The 20,684-nt window shown below is 46.5% G+C and overlaps 1 protein-coding gene across 15 annotated transcripts in view; it reads right to left on the bottom strand.

Annotated features, from left to right (window-relative positions):
- Window positions 1-20,684, bottom strand: part of kmr (kramer) — a 138,874-nt gene that overhangs the window by 8,432 nt on the left and 109,758 nt on the right. For 14 of the 15 annotated variants that reach the window (XR_010891097.1, XM_067358551.1, XM_067358550.1 and 11 more), the window contains 7 exons: window positions 13,405-13,702; window positions 11,200-11,357; window positions 8,478-8,605; window positions 3,133-3,330; window positions 2,226-2,318; window positions 1,611-1,853; window positions 113-193 (listed from right to left, as the gene is read on the bottom strand). Coding sequence is in view for 14 of the 15 variants with exons in the window: in XM_067358551.1 (XP_067214652.1) it covers window positions 113-193; window positions 1,611-1,853; window positions 2,226-2,318; window positions 3,133-3,330; window positions 8,478-8,605; window positions 11,200-11,357; window positions 13,405-13,702 (1,199 nt within the window). In the remaining variant the exon portion in view is untranslated. The remainder of the gene's footprint in view (window positions 1-112; window positions 194-1,610; window positions 1,854-2,225; window positions 2,319-3,132; window positions 3,331-8,477; window positions 8,606-11,199; window positions 11,358-13,404; window positions 13,703-20,684) is intronic. The other variant, XM_067358545.1, reaches the window with a different exon arrangement.

The raw sequence follows: 20,684 nt of genomic DNA, 5'->3' as shown, positions 1-20,684 counted from the left end.
AAGCGCGAGTTCACGGAATGTGAATTTTATCTTCGAAATATATTCGGAATCTTTCGAACAGTTTAAAAGCCGATGGATACTCGCTGTTATGACGCCAGATATCGATACCAACCTTGTCTTGCTGGAGACTGTGAAGCGTGCCAGATTCCTCCTGGAGCAATCGATCGAGTTTGTAAAGCTGCTGCACTTTAGCCTGCGACATAGTAAGGTTACAGAGTGAGCTACGAAATCTTCAAGTTTCGCTGCTCAAGGGGCAAGCTGGGTATAATGTTTCAACAGAACCGGAACAAATCTCACGGAGAGAGATCTGCTGTCGTTAATTCTAGAACAACGTGAAGCTTTATTCTCCGCCGGCGTTCGTCTTTGTCCTTGTTCTTTCGTGTGTAACGCGTAAAATATTTTTATCTTTCCGACTACGTCGGCGGAAGAGATTTCACTGTATTTCCTTTATAACTTTATACTCTCGGCAGCGGCCATCAATTTTAAGTTATCGCGTTGTTCGATGATAATAATTCCGAGGTGTCTCTCTCGTATACTTTTCTCAACTCTTTTTTCCGTTTGTCATTAATTCATTATTATTCGAAATGAAAATGCGTCTTGCGCGCGTCCGATTAAAAGATATATTTGATCGAGGAAAGAAATGTGCGCTCGTTAATTGAATTAAATTTTGCACCGCGGCACGCGCAGACGTCGAAAATTCTCGAGGGCTTAGGCGGTAATAAAAAGGAAACGGGACGTAAGATACTAAGTGGACACTGTCCGTGGAGACTAGAGAGTATATATCCTGGTAAAGTGAGCTCTTCGCAGAATTTACGAGAGGTCTTAAGTGTCGTCCGACTTCTGTCTCCTTTGTAGTTGCGCCTGCGGTGGCCATTCCTAATTTTTGCACGCGCGCTCTTTCCAATCGGCTTTTTACAGCTTCATTCATCGCGGATGTGCTCGGCGGTAGGCGAGAGATCAGGAATCCTTTCTATTGGTCAAGAAGAGTTCGCGAGCGCGATGCGCCTTAAGTACGCTTTCTAGCGCGGAGTATCATTTCGCGGGAGGAATGCAACGGAAAATATAAAATAGAAATTGGAACGAGTAAAAACGAGTTGGATTTCCGAGCGTCAACACATTTCGCGATTAATATCCGTCATAAGTTGAGAAAGTGGACAGCGTCTGCGAATCGAGTCAGTTTCAGTTTCAAAGGCTTTAATCGAGGCGATATATTGAGATCGTGTTTTTTAACGGCGCGAGAAATGACAATTATTCTTATCTAAGCAATTGTTTTTCGTCGCGTGCATTCGCGCAACCCAAATCGAAATTTTTCTCCTACTTGTTCAATCTAACACCTAATTTGATACTTTAAGCAGTCACATCGTCCTATCTTGAACCTATTTAACCTCTGGCTCTTTACTGAAACTCCTCTTTTAAACCTCATAATGGGAAACGGTTCGTTTACTGCCTATTCGAGGTACAAAATAGGAGCAAATACAGTATATACATATTCTTGTATAAATGAAATCTATCGAAATCCTCCAGAATCCGTGAAAAAATAGAGGTTGAAGTTAAAATTTCGACTCGGGAAGTTAGCTGCAAAGCGATTTCAATAACACAGATTAAATCACCTGTAACTGGCCGTGATCGGGGCTCAATCTGTCCCAATCTCTGCGCTCCTCAGCCAGCAATCGCTGCTCCTGCACCCTCTGGTTAAACTCCAAACGGTCGCGATGATCTCTCGCGTTCTCGTGCATCAGATCGTAGCGAGAACCGGAAACGCTGCTGGTCCCGTTGGCAGTGTTACGGTTATACAGAGAGCCCAGCTTTACCATGTTGTCCACGAGGTTCACGAGAGGCTTGCTCTTCTCGTACTTTTCGCAAACAATCGAACACGATTAAATTTAGAGGGTTCTTCGTATAAATATTAGTACTCTAAAAAAAGTACTGATTAAATTAACGAATGAAAAGATTGTTCGAGGAAAAATTCGTTCTAAAAAATTAAATTTATTTATTCTTTAAACTTTGAGGAAAACTTTTATCTCAAACTATTTTTCTCCACTTTTCATTCCATCTTAATAGTAATTTTCTGAAACTTTCACAGGATGTATGAAATTATTATTACTCGTTCTTTTTCCAAGCTCTTATATTGAGCTATTCGGCTTCTTTTTTACTTCGCGTCTATGCAGAGAATTCGATATTTTTTTGTCGAAAGTGAATATTTTTGCACAATAAACGTATCTCACCTGCTTCTCGAGATCCATTAGGTGTCTCTTGAGTTCCTCGAGTTTTTGAAGATTCTCCAACCGCCTCGGCGTGTCGAGCTCCGCCAGTCTAGCCTGCGAGTGCAAACACACGAAACGTTTATCGCGTAACGTTGGTAGTCTCCGTTTGTTTTTCGCGTGTCAATTAATGCACTTCGTGTTTTCGCGTGCCAAGCGCTACACGTCACCTCCGTGACGCTCTCGAGTGCAAGCCGAGAACACAATAATGCAACGGACACATATTTGCGTAGAAAGACGACCCTAAGTTCGACTCGACTTTCTCCTCCAAGTCCCGCAACGTTTGCGAGAGATCACGGCGGTGTGTTCGCGCGCGTCCCATATTTGACGCGTGCTGACGGCAGCTGTCCGGTTCTATGATCGAACGTTCAATGTGAACTCGTGAAATTGTCGGAGGAAAAGAATTTCGATCGAGCTTTAGCGCTAAATACGGACTCGGCGGAAAGCAAATGTGTCGCGCTCGCGCCAGTTCGACGAAGGTCAAAAAGGTCCGTAAAACGTAACTGAGTCCACCTGCAATCCCGCTTCGTTATTTGCGCGCACCGACGACGACGACAACGATAAGAAACGACGTCGATCGCTCATACTGTATCATTGTCACGATGGATTCGTAATCTACGTGCACCGTACACACACATCGATCTAATTCTAACACATCCTGAAAGATCTCGCCAAACGCACGGTCGTCAATCAAAGCGATACATTTCTCTCCCTCTCTCTCTCTCTCTCTCTCTTTCGCTAATGTCGAAGCAGTCGTTCAAAAGCAGCGCTCCTCGAACTCGATCGAAGAGTCGATCCCATCGTCCCGGCTTAATCTAATCGCTGTGAAAATTTCGTGAACGTGTCACGAAATGTAAAACTCTCTTCGGACCTGCGCCTCGATCTCCATGTGGCACGTCTCCATCGCCTTGAGGACCGTCGCGTTCTGCCGTCGCAGCTGGATCAGCAGCAGCACCAGTTCCTCGTGGGTCCTGCCGAGGAGCTCGCCGGCGGAAACGCGCACCAGCCCGTGGGCGCCCGCCTGCATCACCTGCCTGCCGCCATCCGCTCTCTGGGAGCCGACGTTACTCTGTCGAGGCATGCAATCGTCCGTTAGCCACCAGCGCGCGAACAACGCGCGGAATAATCAAGCTGCGGAAATTTGTGTGTGTGTGTGGGGGGGGGGGGAGCTTGCGAACTTTGCCAATAATCAAACGAGAATCGGAGGAAGTGGGAGCAAGCTAATGGGATCTCTGGGCGGGGGCATAATTAAGCGAGTGATGCTAATAGAAAACATACACACATTATTGCACAACTACGTTCTGCGCGATCGTCAGCCCGAAAACGTTGATCAATTTTCCGCACAATGATTTTGCTGTTTGAACTTTGGGAAAAAATTCGGGAAAATAGAGATTGATGTTCGCAATCGTTGGCGGAATATACGAGCGTGTGAATCAGATTGGCATGGGAGAGGAGACTGCATTATCATCGGCACAGCATCGATTAGCACATCGCACTTCACAGCTAATACACGCTACAGCTACGGATAATATTCTGCGGCTCGCTGTTTCGCTGAATCGCTCGATTCAGTGAGATCTTTCAGAATATGCGGCGACTCCGCCGTTCGCGCATTTCTTTCGCCGAAAGGTAAACCAGTGTTGCGCTATCGCGATAATACGCGAAGCGGCATCCAACCGAATCGCGCAGCGCCGGAAGGCGCAGAGGGGAATTAAATTATGGGCGACGAGATACGCGTACATATATTCGGCTGCATCCCGCGAGCCGAAACTGATAAAATGATGGAAACTAACTCGGAACAAAATTCCACATAAATGCGGGAAATACATAGAGAATGCGGCGAACCGCATCAGCTCGAATTAGGCAGCCCGTTTAGCCGTATTGAAATTTCAGCTGGCGGTTTTATGTCGGTTGAGAGAGAGAGAGAGAGAGACAGAGGGAGAGACCGTAGAAGTTTTTAACCGCCTGGAATTTCCTGGGTGAGCCCAGGATGAGGATTACCGCTTAGCCGATCTCTTCCCCCGTCTGCCATTTCGCATTCATCGCCGCGTGTAACAAAACCGCTACGTTTTAGTGGCTCTTACGGTTGGATTTGCGGTGGCTTGGGGGGAGCGGCGGATACACTCAATCTCGTGTAATATAGCGGGGAGCGAAATGCGGGACACATCGTTGGAATAACAACAATTGTCGTGCCGAAGTAATTTGCTTAATATTTGCGCGCGCGGCGCCGATAGGTAAATAATAAGCGGCGCGCTATCAATTCGCGAAAATAACTGCACTGCGCGCTCGGTCAAATATTTACCGCCGGCATTTGCGTCAGACAACGCGTTATTAACGTCCCGGTGTTGTTTCATTAACAAATCGATGAAATATTTATTTTCAGATCGCGCGAAAGTGTCGCGCGAAGACGATTGGTTTATTCGAAATTTATATTCGCTTAGCGCAGGCGCGCCGTCGCAATACAATTCCAGCTAATTCTCGAAACCGTTCTCTCTTCACTTAAATCCACGGCGCTTTTAAATTCTCGAAAATAGCCCGGCTCGCCAGACCGTATTTACTTACATTCCAGTCCGAAGGTAATATCGACGCTCCGGGCAAATTGGGCGAACGGTCATATTTTCCGCGCGCCGTCGCAAGCATTTCTAAAGGTCGTGGAAAAGTCGAAGAAACGAGGCGCGCCGCAGTTTTCTATTACTTTCCAATCCTCTAATACAGGACCGTCGCTCGCCCGGAGGACGACGAGCCGTACGAATTCTCATCGACGAGCGCGCGAACGGACACGAGTCACGCCGCGGCTCGGCGCTGCACGTAGCGTTGCGGCGGATCCTCAACCGGTCAGCAGCGAATGTTCGGTACGGAGTCCGTGGCATCGATCGTAGCTCTCTTCGCGCTTCGAACGAAAATACCCTTCTTATTTTAACGGACAGCTTCTCCGCCGGGATCGTCCGCTTTTCGAATTTCACTGAAATTTCCGTCAAATCGTCGATATTCTCGTGCGTGTGCAATCTCGATCTGCACTCGCGCAATATTCTCGCGAGATCGGGCGTTATTCCCCCGCGAGGAACGATCGCTCAGTAAATCCCGAGTACCTTGTCTCGCGTGTAGAGGCACATCAGCATACCCGCACGACAAAGCGCATTGCGAAGAAGAAAGGCGCGCTCACACACGCTCGCCGACAACAGTTTCTCTCGTTAAACGAACGTCTTTGCGAGGGAAATTAATGAGTTTTTAAGAAATCGTTTGTATTTTATAGCGATTTACCAATTGATTTTTACTTTCCGTATCTACAGAAGGTATATGCGTATCGTGCATTTCTCTCTCCTTTGTAATTTTACAAGCTTCTCGGGAAGCGCGCGTGCGAGCGGAGAGCTCGACACTCTAACGTTTAACAGACAAACTCGCGTCTCCCCGGCATTAAACGCCAAGTATACGTCGAGAGCGCGCGATACAGTGTCTGGAAATCGCTTTTCACCTCCCTCGATCCCGAATCTTCATTTAATCAAGCGAATATATCGAACGAATTACTTAATGGCACTTTAGCCCGCCGCGTCTCTCTCGAGTCTTTACACGCCGACGCTTTCGTACCTTTTGAATCGCTGGCAGACCCCGCTCGTCCGTTTCGCAGATCAGCTGAGCGCTCCAGAAAAAATGAAGAAATTTCCACTGCCGAAAAAAGAAAAAGGAACTACGAGCCTCACCCGGCGAATCACGGGACGCGTTATGGCGCGCGTTGAACGACGCGAGGACTTCGGCGGGCGGACTGGCGTCTCATCGGCACGCTTGTACGCCGACCGGCCGGCTGCATAGTGCGCATCGCCGCCGTGCCTGGTTCGCCCAGTGCCCGGCGTTTTGTACCTTTTGCCCCCGAGGGGCCCGGTCGGCCCTCGACCACACGCGGGTATGCTCGCCGACAAAAGTTCCGAGCTGCCGCCGTCTCTTCCTCCTCCTCGCTTCTCGGGCGCCTCTCGTCGCGACGCTCTCGTTTCTCCCGTCGGTTTATTACGCGCGCCAGGACGACGACGCGGATCCACACGCGGCGATCGGACGTCTTCTCGTGTGTCGTCGCGGGCGCGAGGTGTCGATTTACGCGGTCCCGATATTATCGCGGCGGCCCGATTCGGAGAAGGAAGGATGATGTTTCGCGAGAAGCCGTATTATTTCGAGGCATCGTGCTGGAATTAGCGGTCGACCGCATTTCAACATCCGAGACGCAACTTTAAGACGCCGCGCACTGTCTTTTCTCGATTCAGCCGCGATCGAAGATCTCGCGGAGGCGAGATTTTTGGATTCAACGACTTGCTTCGACGGGTTTGCGAACGCGTCCTACGTTGAACGTGTGCTCACCGCCGACTTGTGCATTATCGCGCATCGCACGGGGGCTCTATTTTCTCTTCCACGAGAGATAAGACCGTAAGGAGCTCGGCGGAGTTGCGAAAGGATGAATGCCGCGCCGTCAAACGGCGAGATCCATTGTGCACGGAGCTTAAAGCCCGTCTGCAGTTCCTTGGCACGGTGCCCTTGCTGACCGGCGCTGACCGTATGCAGGATCGACCCTGGACCCCCGGGTTTCTCGGTTCTCTTTTTTCCCCACCTGTCCCCGTCGCTCTCCCCGCCTCTCCCGCCTTCTCTCGCTCGCACTCTCCCCGTCTTGGCCCTCCCTTCCCGCCCCTCCCGTCCCCGCTGCCCCGCTGTATGTAATAACGCCAGGACGACGACACTCGGGTCGTTACTTTCTTGCCTCCCCGCGCGTACCACGCGCTCGAGATAAACTCGTGTAAAAAGGAAAAAAAAAAAAAAACAACAACAACAACCGACTCTCCGTTCGAATTCGCGAGACGAAGAATTTCAGCTTCACCTGCGCCGCGAACGGACCTGGTGACGGTCGCGAGAAGGGCAATGAAATCGTATTCGAAGAATGCCGTCTAACAGGATTTATCTGTAGCGCAAACTTGCGAACTTCTCGAGTGACGCTTAGAATTTTACGACCGTCCGGCGTTATACTTGTTGCATACTAAACAAACGATTTGTGGAATCAAGGATGCGTGTACAGCCGCATATGGCTTCATTAGATTCGACGCGAATCGCAAAGGTGAAAGGATCTTCGGCAAAATTCGTATTCGATTCTCAAACTCATTTTCCAACCTCATTAATTTTATTTTCCTTGTATATTAATGATTCTCATTTATTTTATCGCATATTCACGATTCACTTCGCGTAATGGCGAAATAATGAAGACCTCTGTTTCATATTTACGATTACACGGCGACACGGGTCCATGTGATTCTCCGCATAAATTATGAGAAACTCATCAGCTGTAATTTGTCGAAATTGTTTTCCGCTTTGAAAAGTCAAAGCGTCGTTGGAAATTGTTGCTCCCGCGCTTATTGTACGCGATATACTGCGCAGTGCGGACGTTATCAATCACGTTCACATCGAATCGCAATATAGATTCGTACGTGTGCGTGTGTAATGTGCGAAAGTACTAGTCTCTCTCTCTCGCTCTCTCTTTCTCTCTCTGGGGGCTACATTTTAATTAATTGAGCTAATGGAATTTACATGCTGCGATGATGATATGCGGACTACGCCACGTCAATAAAACAGACAGTGGGTATTTGCGTAACAGAGACAAAGAGATGATTATGGGTGATGCGGTAAAAACGGATAGGCCGTCGATCGTGCAACATTCGCGGGAAGGAATTCGCTCTGTGATCGTTGCGCGATAATTGATATTGTGCATAAATCCGGAATTTTCGAATTGTTTATCGGAGAGATGGGAGAGTAGTTCGTGCTGCAGGAATCGCCGTAACGCGTTTATTTTCACAACCTGAAAGGTTCGGCGAGAATGTTCGCGGAGCAAATTTTTTTTAAGCCGCGAGATATCGACGAAACCGTAAGCACCATTGGCCGACTCTGCTATAAGCCATCGACGATACTTCAAACAATACAAGCGATACTTTTGCCGAGCGCGTCTCCGCGATCGTCTCCGACCGTAAATTTCCCGTTTGCGGTGACCGCGATGCCACAAACGGCGCGGTTTAATTCTTGCGCGCGACGGTGTCGCACGATCGATGCCGCGAATGGACTCGCGGAGTTCCTTTCTCTTTCTCTCTGTCTCTCTCTCTTCCTCTGTCCACCATGCTCTGCCATGCCAATCAAATAAACAGACGCTCTTTTCGCGTTGAGGTGCTAAAAGGACGACGACTTGTCGCGTTCGCTTACCCTTTTGTGCAGCAGCTCGCTGCAATCCGCCGCGCGCGTCCGCTGCTGTTGTCTCTGGCCCGCCGTCGTCGTCGTGCCGCCGCCGCGATCGACCTCCCTACCGATCGGGCTGATCATTTTTCTCTCGCCTGCAAGCAGTAAGAGAGATAAGTTACAGCCTCGGCGCGAGATACGGCGCGCCTCGGCGAAGAGATACGGCGAGAGAAAGCCGCGCACGGGAGGAAACGGAAGGAAGCCGCGTATTTCTGAGCGTGTCGTAACGAGCGAGAGGATATATGAGGGATCGGGACCATCGGAATCGCTGATACTCCCGAAGATTTCTTTCTTCCCGCGGACTTAGATTCCGTGAGACGGCGAAAAAATTGCAATAACGAGCGAGCGGATTGACTTTCTCCTTAATAACGCTCATGGCAGTCGTTTATATTTGCGGTTCTGTTAGAGCCACTTACTTTCATTATTATACCCGTTTCACGGAGTGTCGCGCATGCCGCCGCTTTTCAGATTTTCACCGCTCCTCCAAAGAATCTAACGCGTACACGGAAAAAAAAGATACTTATTTTAAAAATATCTGTATTTTTAACATGAAAATCTTGAAATGAGATTATATTGCTTTAAACGAAGAAAACTGGCTTGAATGAAGTCATTTTATATAGTTCAACCAAGAAAAAAATATTCTTATTATTTAAGAATAATTTTCTTCAGTGGAAAAGAAAAAATGTTGGATAGAAAATAGCATATTTTTCAAATAAAAGGAAGATGTTTTATTGTCAAAATAATTATATTGTATTCTTCAAGTGATCGTTATAAAATGGAAATATAAGACTATAGTATTGTTAAAATTTAAGATTATTAAATTCTTATCGGAAGATTATAAATTGTTGCGTATATACGCAATATACTTTTTTTTCCGTGTACGTTCGCGAGAATTTAGTAAAAGATGATTATTTGGAATTTTTAATATTAAGCTTGTAGCAATTTTTGTATTTTGAATTTATATGTCAAAAGTTTGAGCTTCGTCGAATTCTGTGACATTCAATTGGTTTAAAAGGATGAGTTTCGAAACAATTAGCCCTTCGTGTTGCTGTTTGGCTACAGCGAGCGGTGATGGATCTGAAACGCCGTGTATAGGATATTCAAATGCCTGCAAAAACGTTTCGCAGCTGCGTCCGTTAGACGCATCGTAAAATGGAGAAGCGCGAACTTTCGCCTATAGCGAAATATCGCGCAGCTATTGTACTCTGCGCAAATGGAATCGGATTGTGCGCGGGATACAAAGAAAATTTTTGATGGACCGTATTCGCAAGCGATGTTTTCCCCATTCTTTTTGAAGATGATATTCGTGAAAGCTATCCTCCGCATTTGCGATTTCCAAAACAGAAGCTACTGCAGTTTTACAATTTTCTCGGCATCGCGTTGCATCATAAATGCAAAAAGATCGCAATTGTTTTTTTTTCGGAAAATTAAATTCTTCAAAAATCGCAATTGTAACAAAAGAATCGGCGAAAATTATACTCGCGCGAAGTGTCCATTGCTACAGACTTGTGATATTTTTAATCCAAGAATAACGATTCCGATAGTCGTGTGATTTCTTTCCGTCGCAACAACATCCACGTCCAATATTCACGCGATAAATTGCGCATTCGCAGCTCATATGTTCCGCGAGATGAGATTCCCGAAGCCTGATATCGATTATGCGTACCATCGTGTAGTTAGACGGAGCACCGAGTGCACACGGGATTTCCATTATTCCACGTTGTGCATTAGACGGGCGGCACACACACCTCACCAAAGACCGCATCGCCGCGCGGATCCTCGGATAATTAAGGGCGCTGGGCGCACGCTTGAATTCTCGACCTAAATTTATGTGCTTTTCAGGCGGTTCGGCAATCCTGCGATTCAGAGCAGACGCTAAATCGCCGCTTAATCTCGCGGGTATTAATCGCCAAGCGAGGCTCCGTTTATCACTCTTAAGTTCGCGCGAAGCAAATGTTTCGGCCGGGCTGTCTTAGGCTAGCTTTAAATATTGAAGACGGGTGTCATAAGTGAAAACGTGGCGATTATACGCTGCATATTTTTCCAAGTTCATTATACGAACGTTGTTTAACAGTTTATCCTCTTAATAATTGCAAAAAGTTTTGTTTTCAATTAAATTTCTAATATAAAATTAAAGTAATTATGACATGGGAAATTTTGCGTTATGGAAAAGTTTTCGTGAACGAGGAAAATTTGTATTAACGCACTTGGAAAGTCATTAATTTCACAAAGTTTCGCATGGTGTAAATAACAGTTTCACAAAGCACGTGGGCGTTGTACTGACCCTCGGCACTATCTTTAGCAGCGTTATTAATTAGCGTTTGTTAACGGCTGGACTTTTATGCGTTTTCACACCGAAGAAAGCAAAGGGGGCGCTTTAACTCGCTCGGAGACATTTATTACGACATCCAGCGTCGTAACTCTTTCTCGGAACCGCCGAACTTGCCGCCGCGGAAGTGATTCCAACTCGTATTACGGCCAACAATATATTAATTGCGCCTTAACCAACTTCGACTCCGCGGTAAAAGTTCGAGTTCTTTCATAAAGCCGGATTCCCCATCGGCGGAAGTTGCCATCGGCGGATTAATCGCTTCGGTGATCGAGGGAAGATCGCCGTGGAAACCGGCGGGAAAAGAATCGGACAGAACGGTAAATTGTGGACGCAACAAAAGCCAAGTGATGAACTTACTTGGACTGTGCACGCGTATCTCGCTGTCGCTGGGGCTGGAGACGCGATGGTCGTTTAACGAGGCGACCCGCAAGTGTCCGATCGGGCTGATCAATCGCTGAGTGGAGTGACCGCCTGGCGACGCCAACCTCAGATCTCTCATCTCGCTGCTGGTGATCCTGAAATTTGACGAGCAGGTTAGCGGGTCGGTTTGTGGCGGGTCTGCTTCGGTCAGGTTTAAAATGATACCGGAGAACGCCCTAACGCGGAAGAAATATGACGGGAAAAAGGGGACCTTGAGCAGCTTGAAAAGAAACGCCGCTCTTAAATAAGGGTTCCTCGAGTTAGGCCTCTTTCAGCCTTGAAGCATCGACGGGATTTTTCCAGATAGATTATATAATACGCATTTTCGGATTTGTGATTTTTATTCGACATACGTCGTCTTTCAATGTTTTTGTAATAATATTGCAAAAACTTCGCGAAACATAGAAATAAATGTAACAAAAACTGAGGAGACTCGAATGAAGCAAATCAAATAGAAAAAGGACAAACGAATCAACGCAATAAAAATGCGAATAATAACAATGTGTATCTTGAAAGAAATGTTTCGATTATTATCAGGTTTGTAGTATAACTCGAAATAACACAGAATTGAATACGATTGCAAATCTGAGTAAAATAATACTGTAAAAATTAAATAGGGACGCAATGCTAATGCACGTGTAGTTATGTGATGAAGCTGAGATTTCACGCCAAGCCGCGCCGTGCCGTTTACCTGAGAGTCGTTAACAAGGCGTCAGTATTCATGGGCGGAAAATAAAGGTTCACATCTATAGCGAAGCGCGTAATAATAGTCATCAAGTGTGATGAGCGAATCGTGTCAAATGAGGCGAAGAATAAAAGACCCAAAAATAGTTGGATGCGAGAAACTCGTAGAAAGTAAAATAAGAACAAAGTGAAAAGCGAAGTGCGAGAGAGAGAGAGAGAGAGCCGCGCCGTGAACACATTTGATTATTAATGTTCGTATCTTAAAATTTGTTATCTATGTAACGTTGCCAAAGATTAAAGGCGCCACGATGCGACGTGGACGAGAAAATGTCGCCGGCGCGCGGTCGAATTCACGACACTGTTAATTACAGAGCTCGGCGAACTTGAGAGCGATTCTCACATCGATTATGACATCGCGCGGCGCCCTTCGCGCGAGCTCGTTATAATTAGCGCAATTGCGGCGTTGCTCAATTTTGTCTCCTCGCTCTGCAATTTGCCAAGAGTGCGCGAGAAATTTGACCGGTTGCGCGCTTCATTCCGCGCTAACTAACGCGCTGTTGTTGGCGCAAGCGGTGACGAGTAATTAAGCAGCGAGCGAATGAACGAATCCACGCGCGAGGTAACGGCTTGACATGCGAGCTAAATAAGGCAATAGCTAATCGCACTCCGTTTGGACGGAGACGCACGCTATGACCTTTTATGGTGATTAACTTGGTGTGCCCTTCTCTGCATCCCGTTTCGACACACCAGTTGAAATAAATTTCCAACATTCTAACGCTTTTAAAAATGAAACCACCGTTGAGCCGAGTTGATTTTTATATTGGCTTGTGTAATAAGTAATTTCGCATTGGTGTTATTTTTTTTACGCTTTTAGGCAATTTGAAAAAATACCGAAGGCGGAACTTTGTTACAATTTCGATAAACAAATATTTAATTTACATGTTAATTAAACCGTGCTTTGCCAAAAAAAAAAAAAAAAAGTTGATACATCCCAGCAAACACAGAACATTGCAGCAACGTTGTGGCAATGTCGCAATATTGCTGTGATGTTGCTGCAATGCTGCTTGCTGGGATTCATTTAAAAAAAATCTGAAACTATTTATTACGCAAGGCCGACAACGATTGATCGAACAATCGCGCGGCTCGTCGTACATTTTAATATTAAAATCATGCCGAACGTGAATTCTCCCAAGCATCTCCGCGAGAATGTACAGAATGCACAGACATTTGACTGGAATGATGTACAACATCCTTGCGAGTCACCGCCTCGAGTAAACTGAACACTCGGGCGACTAACAAACCGGAATTAGACGGCAGGGTTGCGGTCGCGCGAGTACGCGCGTACGCTAATAAGTTTCTCTATTACGAGGCGCGATAGGGGCGGCGGTTTAATTACAGCGCGCCGAAACTTCGCTGTACAAATAGCGGCGGGGGGGAAGATCGTGTGTCTCCACTTACATGCCGGGGCACTTGCCGATGTCGCCGTTGCTGGCGGCCCTCAGCATCTGGGTGCTTGTGTTGGACTCGCCCTCCAGCTGCCTCATGGCTGGTTGCTGCGGAGTCGAGCGATGAAGCGGAAGCGGCTGCTGCCGATGGCCGCCGCCGCCGCCGCCGTTGCCGGCGTTGCTGCTTCTCGGTAACGGAAGAGTGGACACCGCCGTCGGCGGTTGTGTCAGCGTTCTTTGAGGCAGATGAGACGTGCTGACGGCTCGTGGCGGAAGCGGATCCCTGCCTATCACGGATCCCGAGCCGGACGCTGTAAAAAAAAATTATTTACACTCGTGTGAGAATTATTGCACAAAGAGTTTTGTCTTGTTTTTTTTTTTTTTTTTTTTTTTTTTTTTTTATTCCGAGAGCGGCTTAAATTTTTACGATTTGAAAAATATTCACGACGCGTTGTTGTCGTGCATTTATTTTTATCCGTAATTTATCGGCCGCGATCGATCAACGGGTGTAAAATTCTCATGCTTTTGTTTCCATCTGACTTTCATACGCGATATACGCTAATTGGACCCTGGCGCGGTGAGAGCGTACGCGCATTCTTGGACTGCGAGGCCGTTCGGGAAATGTCCGTTTCGCTTGAATGGGAAAGATGGTAGAAATATGTGGGAAACCGGAATAGGTATCGGATTGAGTAAGAATCCTTCGTAGATCATTTACTCGCGGCGAGTAACGAGCTAGCCGTTTACGAATTAACGATGTGTTCGGTTAATTAAGATTTCACGATCATTTAAGCCCGGAGCGAACTGAAAATCCATTGAGAGCTAGATAGTGCAGTTAGCGCCAAACTGAATATTTACAACGGGGATACCATTGTTATTTTCTCTCCGTGCGCGATAACTTTGCATCAATATTTGAGAAATTAATTCGAATAGAATTTTGATATTTGTGCAATATCATTCCGAAAGCTTCCCGAAATCACATTTTTAATTCGTCGCTCAAAGCGAAGCAGCTCTATGTGAATTGTGCGAGAAATTCTGGTGCAAGTCCAAACTTCGACAATCGAATCTCACGGTAGCGGGCTCACAACCGCCGGATGCAGCGTGGACATGGGAATGGTATGAAACGTAATAGACAGACAGAAGGAGAGATAGAACGGAAACGCGCAGCGCTCGGGGCGATGGGAGCGGCGGCAGACCGCCGCGTTTTAGAATGGACTGATGAGACGGACGACGAGGAAGGGGGGGGGGAGGGGGGGGCAAGGGACAATTTATCGCGCGCAATTAAGTCGACCTCCGAAACCAGGGCAGCGTGCGTGCGGTTGCGTAAAGCCGCGGATTGCGGGCTTAAAGGAGACCGGCGGCACCGCGACGTTACGCAGCCAATTGTGCGTCACGATTGTGCCTTTCCTCTCCGTAAACTGTAACGATCTTGCATTTACACGCAAACAGATGGGAGCCGCGCTCATTCGTTACGCGGGGGAATCGGCGGCAATCGCCTGGAATCCGATCGATGCGGAATGCAATCGGGAAATGCGAACGAATCCCGCGGAACTCGCCGAGACGCGCGGACAATAAAGGCGCGCGAGGAGGAAATCGTGTGACCGCCGCGCTAACATCCGCGCGCTTGACATTTGCGGTCGAATATCTGTCGCGCGGCAATCGTTCACGCTCAAACTGGCGTTCACGCTCAAACTGGCGCTGAGAATGCAAACGGCGCAGCGCCCCGGCGCGATGCCATATGGGCGCAGCAGGAAACTCCTCTCGCACTTTGCGCATAATAGATGGTATTCAATCTGCAGAATGTACGCGCGCGATAAAGACATCGCGCGGACAGAAGTTCTGATCACAATTCAGTTATATTTGCAAATTGATATAGCGCAGTTTTTTATTCGGGCTCCGAAGATTCGTAAAGCGCAGTTTGCGCGAAAAATAAGGAAGATATGCGCGAAAAGTTTCAGAATATATCCTTGCATCCATTGTACGCGTATGTTGTTTCCGTTGAATTAAAGATCGCCTTTTTCTTATTTATCGCTTGTACACGCAAACGCATAATATTGCAACGTGACGTGACATTTATTAGAGCCGGCCTATTGTCACGGTCCAGACTGCGCAATCGAGAGATTCATGAGCAATAAAACTGAAATGAGGGTCTTATTATGCATAAAGTGCCACGGGATGTGGCGGTAACTTCACCGGCGGGAATAACTTCGCGTCGGAATGGTAAAGGGTTTCAAAAAGCGGAGCGTTTGCGAAAATAATCAGCGAACAAACGCAAACCCGCGGACTTTGGGAACTACACAGCTGACGAATTATTTTCTTACAATTTCTATAACGTCCGCGGAAGTTTATTTCCTCGCGCGCGCAAAGTTATTCCCGTTGCAGTTCCGTTGCGGCGCTTCGTTAAATCAGCGATGATTCATCTTGTACCAACAATTAGTTCCTCCACTTCGCGCTTTCTGCTTATAAAATTATACGGGTTAAATAAAATAATATTGGGATTTTTCTCGCGGCCGCGAGAGTCCACGACTGGTGCAACTGTAGCGTTCAGCGGTCCGCGTCTCGCAAACAATGCGCCACGCGACATTTTCCATTGTTACGGATCGGAGAGTTTAGATGCGTGAAGTTTCCGCGCGCGATCCTTCGACTCGGCCTGCGTAACGCAAAATTCGAGCGCGCTCAATGCTCTCTGGTGCGCGATTATATCGACTGACCGTGGACAATCGACGGTGTGACTGCGGATCGCGATGGAATGCGTGACGACCCATCCGGGATGCCGGCGATTTGCGCGGATTCATCGTCGTGCAGCGAGCGGACACGCGAACTGGATGACTTTGTGACGTTCGTATTGATAACCAGCCGTGACGTGCATCGCGCGATTAAATCGGGATCGATTTCCTAAGTGAATTCGTGTTTCCTTTGCGCAATTCGTGTTTTTCCTGTTTCTCGGCCTTCGCGATAAGAATGCGACGGTCGACATTGTTAGCGGTCTAAACAAATATCAAGTGTCGCAACAAATTTATTCAGGTCTCGATCAGTAAATTCTTGTGAAAAAATTGAAACTGTGTGTAAATAAATTAGAGCGAATATGATGACAGACAAATCTCTATACGATAAATATGCACTTGATACATATAAGATTTATATTATGTCATGATTCTCTGTCCTTTACTTTTCTTTATTTATATTTAACTCTATGATTATTGGTGAGTCAATACAATAAAAGTAATTTAGCTATTTATATCTGTCCGGAATATTTCTGTTTCCAATATTTTCTTCGGCTATTCAAATCCAATCAATTTCTTTTACTAATCTTCATCACGTTATTCGAAAATAGCTTTCGACTTCGAAAAAAACGATAGAAGCTTTATAAATAGCATTTTGACAATCAAATATTATCAATCACTCTATTGACAGCTGCAAAAATTCTTTCCAAAAATATATCCAGGAATATTGTATACCTTAAAACCAAAACCTCGTATTTTTGACCTTTTCGATCAACTTGACTTTTTCTATTATTATTTTACTTATTCTGTTATATATAATAGTATAATATTTTTGAGATAATTCCAACAACTTATTTATTAACAATTAAAAATTACTTTAAATTCAAAGTTTGACTTGAACTTATCGGAATATGTTATAAATAAACAGTTTTTAATGTCTCCTGTAAAATTTGGACCTTTCAGTTGCGAGGTTTTAGATTTAAGGCATCGATATTCATTCCCGGGAGAGAATTTTTAATTTCTTTTTTTTTTTTAATGCAACATGGTACTCATCTCCGCTGTAATGTAATTACAGTGCATCGATCCAATGTTAAACACGGTCGGAGTTGAATTTCGAGCTGTCCTCGTACGATGTGAGTTACGACAGCCAGTCCGGAATATTTAACGTGCGCGAAAGATCGAAAATACGTAGATAATCGGAAACGGGCGAAGTAATTTAATAGGTATTCGTGCGCGATCGATGAGCGATAATACCGCGCTGAGGGGTCCCACTTCCGTAGTTAAATATATAGAAGTCATAGTCGGCGCAATAACTTAAACGTATGAGCCCATTGCGAAAGTCGTCCTGGTAATGTTAGACCGTGTAACAGATCGGAGGAGCATTACCTAATTTCACTGTTTTAGAACCGGACCCCGTTTCGCAGCATTATACAATTTGCGATATGAGAGAGAAATTCGCGCAAATTTCGCGCAGACTTAATTAAACGCGGGATCGGCGAAAATTACATAACACATTATGCGAATTACATATGAAAATAAACGATTCCAAGTTAAAAACAACGGAAACAACAACAAATTCCAGGGATCGATTCGCGCTTGCACGTGCGTGCGTAAATATAGGTGTGCCACTTGGCACCGAGCGCAGAAAAAAAATCAAGGTGCGCAAACGAAAGCCGTTATCCGCGCATACAGGGTGTCCGCGAATTTCCTGACGCCTCGGGCGCTTCGAATCGAGTCGCGACGAATTTCTCGTCTTCTCATCTTCGCGTCGCGGGGGAGAAAAAAAAAACGCCGTTTCCGCAAGGACGACTAAACTGTGCGGATTTTAGATATGACGATTCCGCGGGGCGTCTCGAATCGGGAAGAGGTCTGAGCTTGAAATTACGCTTTCACGGTGGAAAGAGCGGAAGAGCGGAGAGAGAGAGAGAGAGAGAGAGAGAGAGGAGAGGAGAGGCGGTCTATGGAATCTCCGGCCGTGCAGAATGCACGGGGATTAAAGCTGGGGTTGTTCACCCCGAATACACTCCAAAGGCGCCGGGGGACCGGGGAAACTCTCTATGGGGGTTTAATGGCTGGCGCCGCGACGCCGGAAGAGGCGTCAGAGGGTCGGTGAAACGGGCGATGAGCGTTTCGGCTCCCGGAAGGGTGTGGATATCGCTCTCCCGCATCAGAATTCGGCGCAGAATCGCTCGGAGGATTACGGAAGACGGCTGGCTCGCTCACTCCAAGGCTGGTTAATGAAATTCGCGAAAAGTTGCCGCTAATTTGCAAGCATAATGGCAGCGCCTAATCCGATTTGCGATTCATTAATTTGTAAAATATTTTGCGAGGCCATCTTTTTTGGGAAGGAGGGAGTTTTGTGTTATTTCTGAATACCAAACACTTATTAGCGACTTTTGAATTTTGTTAATCAAACTTCGCCAACGTATTAAACTGTCGAAACTGCGCGTTGAATAATAGATTTCTAACCTCAATAATTGTCGACAGCTCTCTAGATTATAAATACAGCTTCATGTGACACATCGGACCGGTGGGGTTTGCGTTTCTTTTTGTTCGATCGGACATCATGTTGAATCGCGCGGCGTGAAAATAAGCGGGCGGGCGCGCAGAAAATGGGAGGGGGACGCGGGGGTAGGCAAACAGAAATAGATCGCGGCACTTTGAGCGCGACGGCGGTCGCGGGAACGTACTCTCACGGTCATTTGTATCGTCCTCGACCTGTTGCTGTTACGGTCGGACCAAGGGTGTTGATTTTCCTTTTTCCCCGCCGTGCACGCCGGACCGCTCCTGCCTCCTCCGGCGTAACTCTTCCCCTCCCCCCCTCGCCCGCGCGTTCCGTTTTCCCACCATTATTACAGCGGGATGGAAAAAGGACGGCGCAGAAACGACCGGCGGTGGAGTTACGTCCGGGCGTAATAAATATTTTACACCCCCGCGGAATACCTCGGGCGCTTGTTTTCCCGCGGTGCCTCACCGTATCCTCCGCCGCCAGGATAAAATAGGATCACGCCATCGTACATCTCGCTTAGCGCGCCGCCGTGAAACAGCGACGGCTAATTCGAAGACGGAAACGACCGGTGAGGGGGCTTCGCCCGTTGGATAATTCATCGGAGGGGGTTTCTCGCGGCATTAATGCGCCGCGGAGAGCCACGCGCGTCGTATTTATGTATTTATCCGGGCTCGATTCCGATCGAGAAATTGAAAAACTTGTTACCGAGCTGATAAATTGAGAGCCAAAAGCGAAGACGCTGAATCTCTTGATAGTCCGCTTAAATTCACCCATTAAAGGCTGGGATTATTTCCGCCGCGAGAACTCGAATACAGCCGACGTCGTTTCACAATTCGAAGGCGGAAGAAAACTGCGATTCCGAACATTACCTCAGTTTTTCCAGTTCCGGAACATCGACACACTTTGTCATTTAATTACAAAAGTTCAGTTTAAATTGTTGCTTGACGTTATTATTCATTATGCAGTTTCACCAACGAGTGACTCTTCATTCCGCGAATAACTCGCTTTTATCTCCGACCGATATTGTGAGGGGAAAAAAAAAAAAAGAGAAACATGCGCAGCCATGAATACAAATTGTTGTTGATGAAACTATGCGCTACCTGGAATGGAAGAGTAATTTGGTAAAATGAGTGATCGCATTGCTGAACTATGCAACTACTGCAAACGTCGGTTTGCGGCAACGTGTTTCTCGCGCCAACTAATCCAAACCTCTTCGTCGTTCCAAGATCATGCAGCAATCTACTGCAATCTTGCCACTATCATTATGGTAGCAAGTAGCTACTCTCTCTCTCTCTCTCTCTTTCTCTCTCTCCCTCTCTCTTTCCCCCTCTCTCTCCCTCTCTTTCTCTCTGATACGGGTACGAGTGTCGACCCGACGCCGAGTAACGGGATCTGTAGTGATCAAGTAGGTCAGACGACTCGATATCGTCGCTTTGTCTCTTCGGCCGAGTACTTCAAGGTCCGGTTTTGCCTTCCAATCACGATGCCTGAGGTACATCGTGATCTCTAAACGTGCCAACACAGAACGCGTCTACGCGAGCTGACTAAGAATCCGCTTTATTAACGGGCATGCGATAAAACGCATTTTTAACGTTTTTTTTTTTTTTTTTTTTTTTTTTTATATACACCGATAAATTGAAAATGGCGAACGGCGCGAGTGTTTTGAATAATTAAAAAACGCGTCAAACCGGTGGACGATAGCAAATTGATCCGTGATAAATTAGTATCGGCGATATTGCTTCCAAAATGATTGCAGTAAAAATTAATGTAATGCCATCAAGCGTGTTATTATTCAGAAGTATTTAATGCGCATACAATCCTTTTTTGACATTTATCTACTCCAACTGTTAATTGATACTGCAATATCAATGAAAAAAAAAAAAAAAAAAAATTAAAACAGACGCACCGATATCATTTTGTGGACGTAAAGTTTAAAAATCCGAGAAACGTGTTTTTATTCCTTCGCAGATGCGTAAACTTTGCATTCCGCCGCATCGGTCTAAATTCCGACGCATCGCAGAAATTTAATTGCAGCGCGCTATCTTCATTTGCGCAACAGCGGAA

Source organism: Linepithema humile, chromosome 7 (assembly GCF_040581485.1).
Source record: "Linepithema humile isolate Giens D197 chromosome 7, Lhum_UNIL_v1.0, whole genome shotgun sequence".
NCBI lineage: Eukaryota > Metazoa > Arthropoda > Insecta > Hymenoptera > Formicidae > Linepithema > Linepithema humile.
The sequence above is the reverse complement of the archived record's forward strand: the minus strand, read 5'-3'. Positions and strand labels throughout refer to the sequence as shown.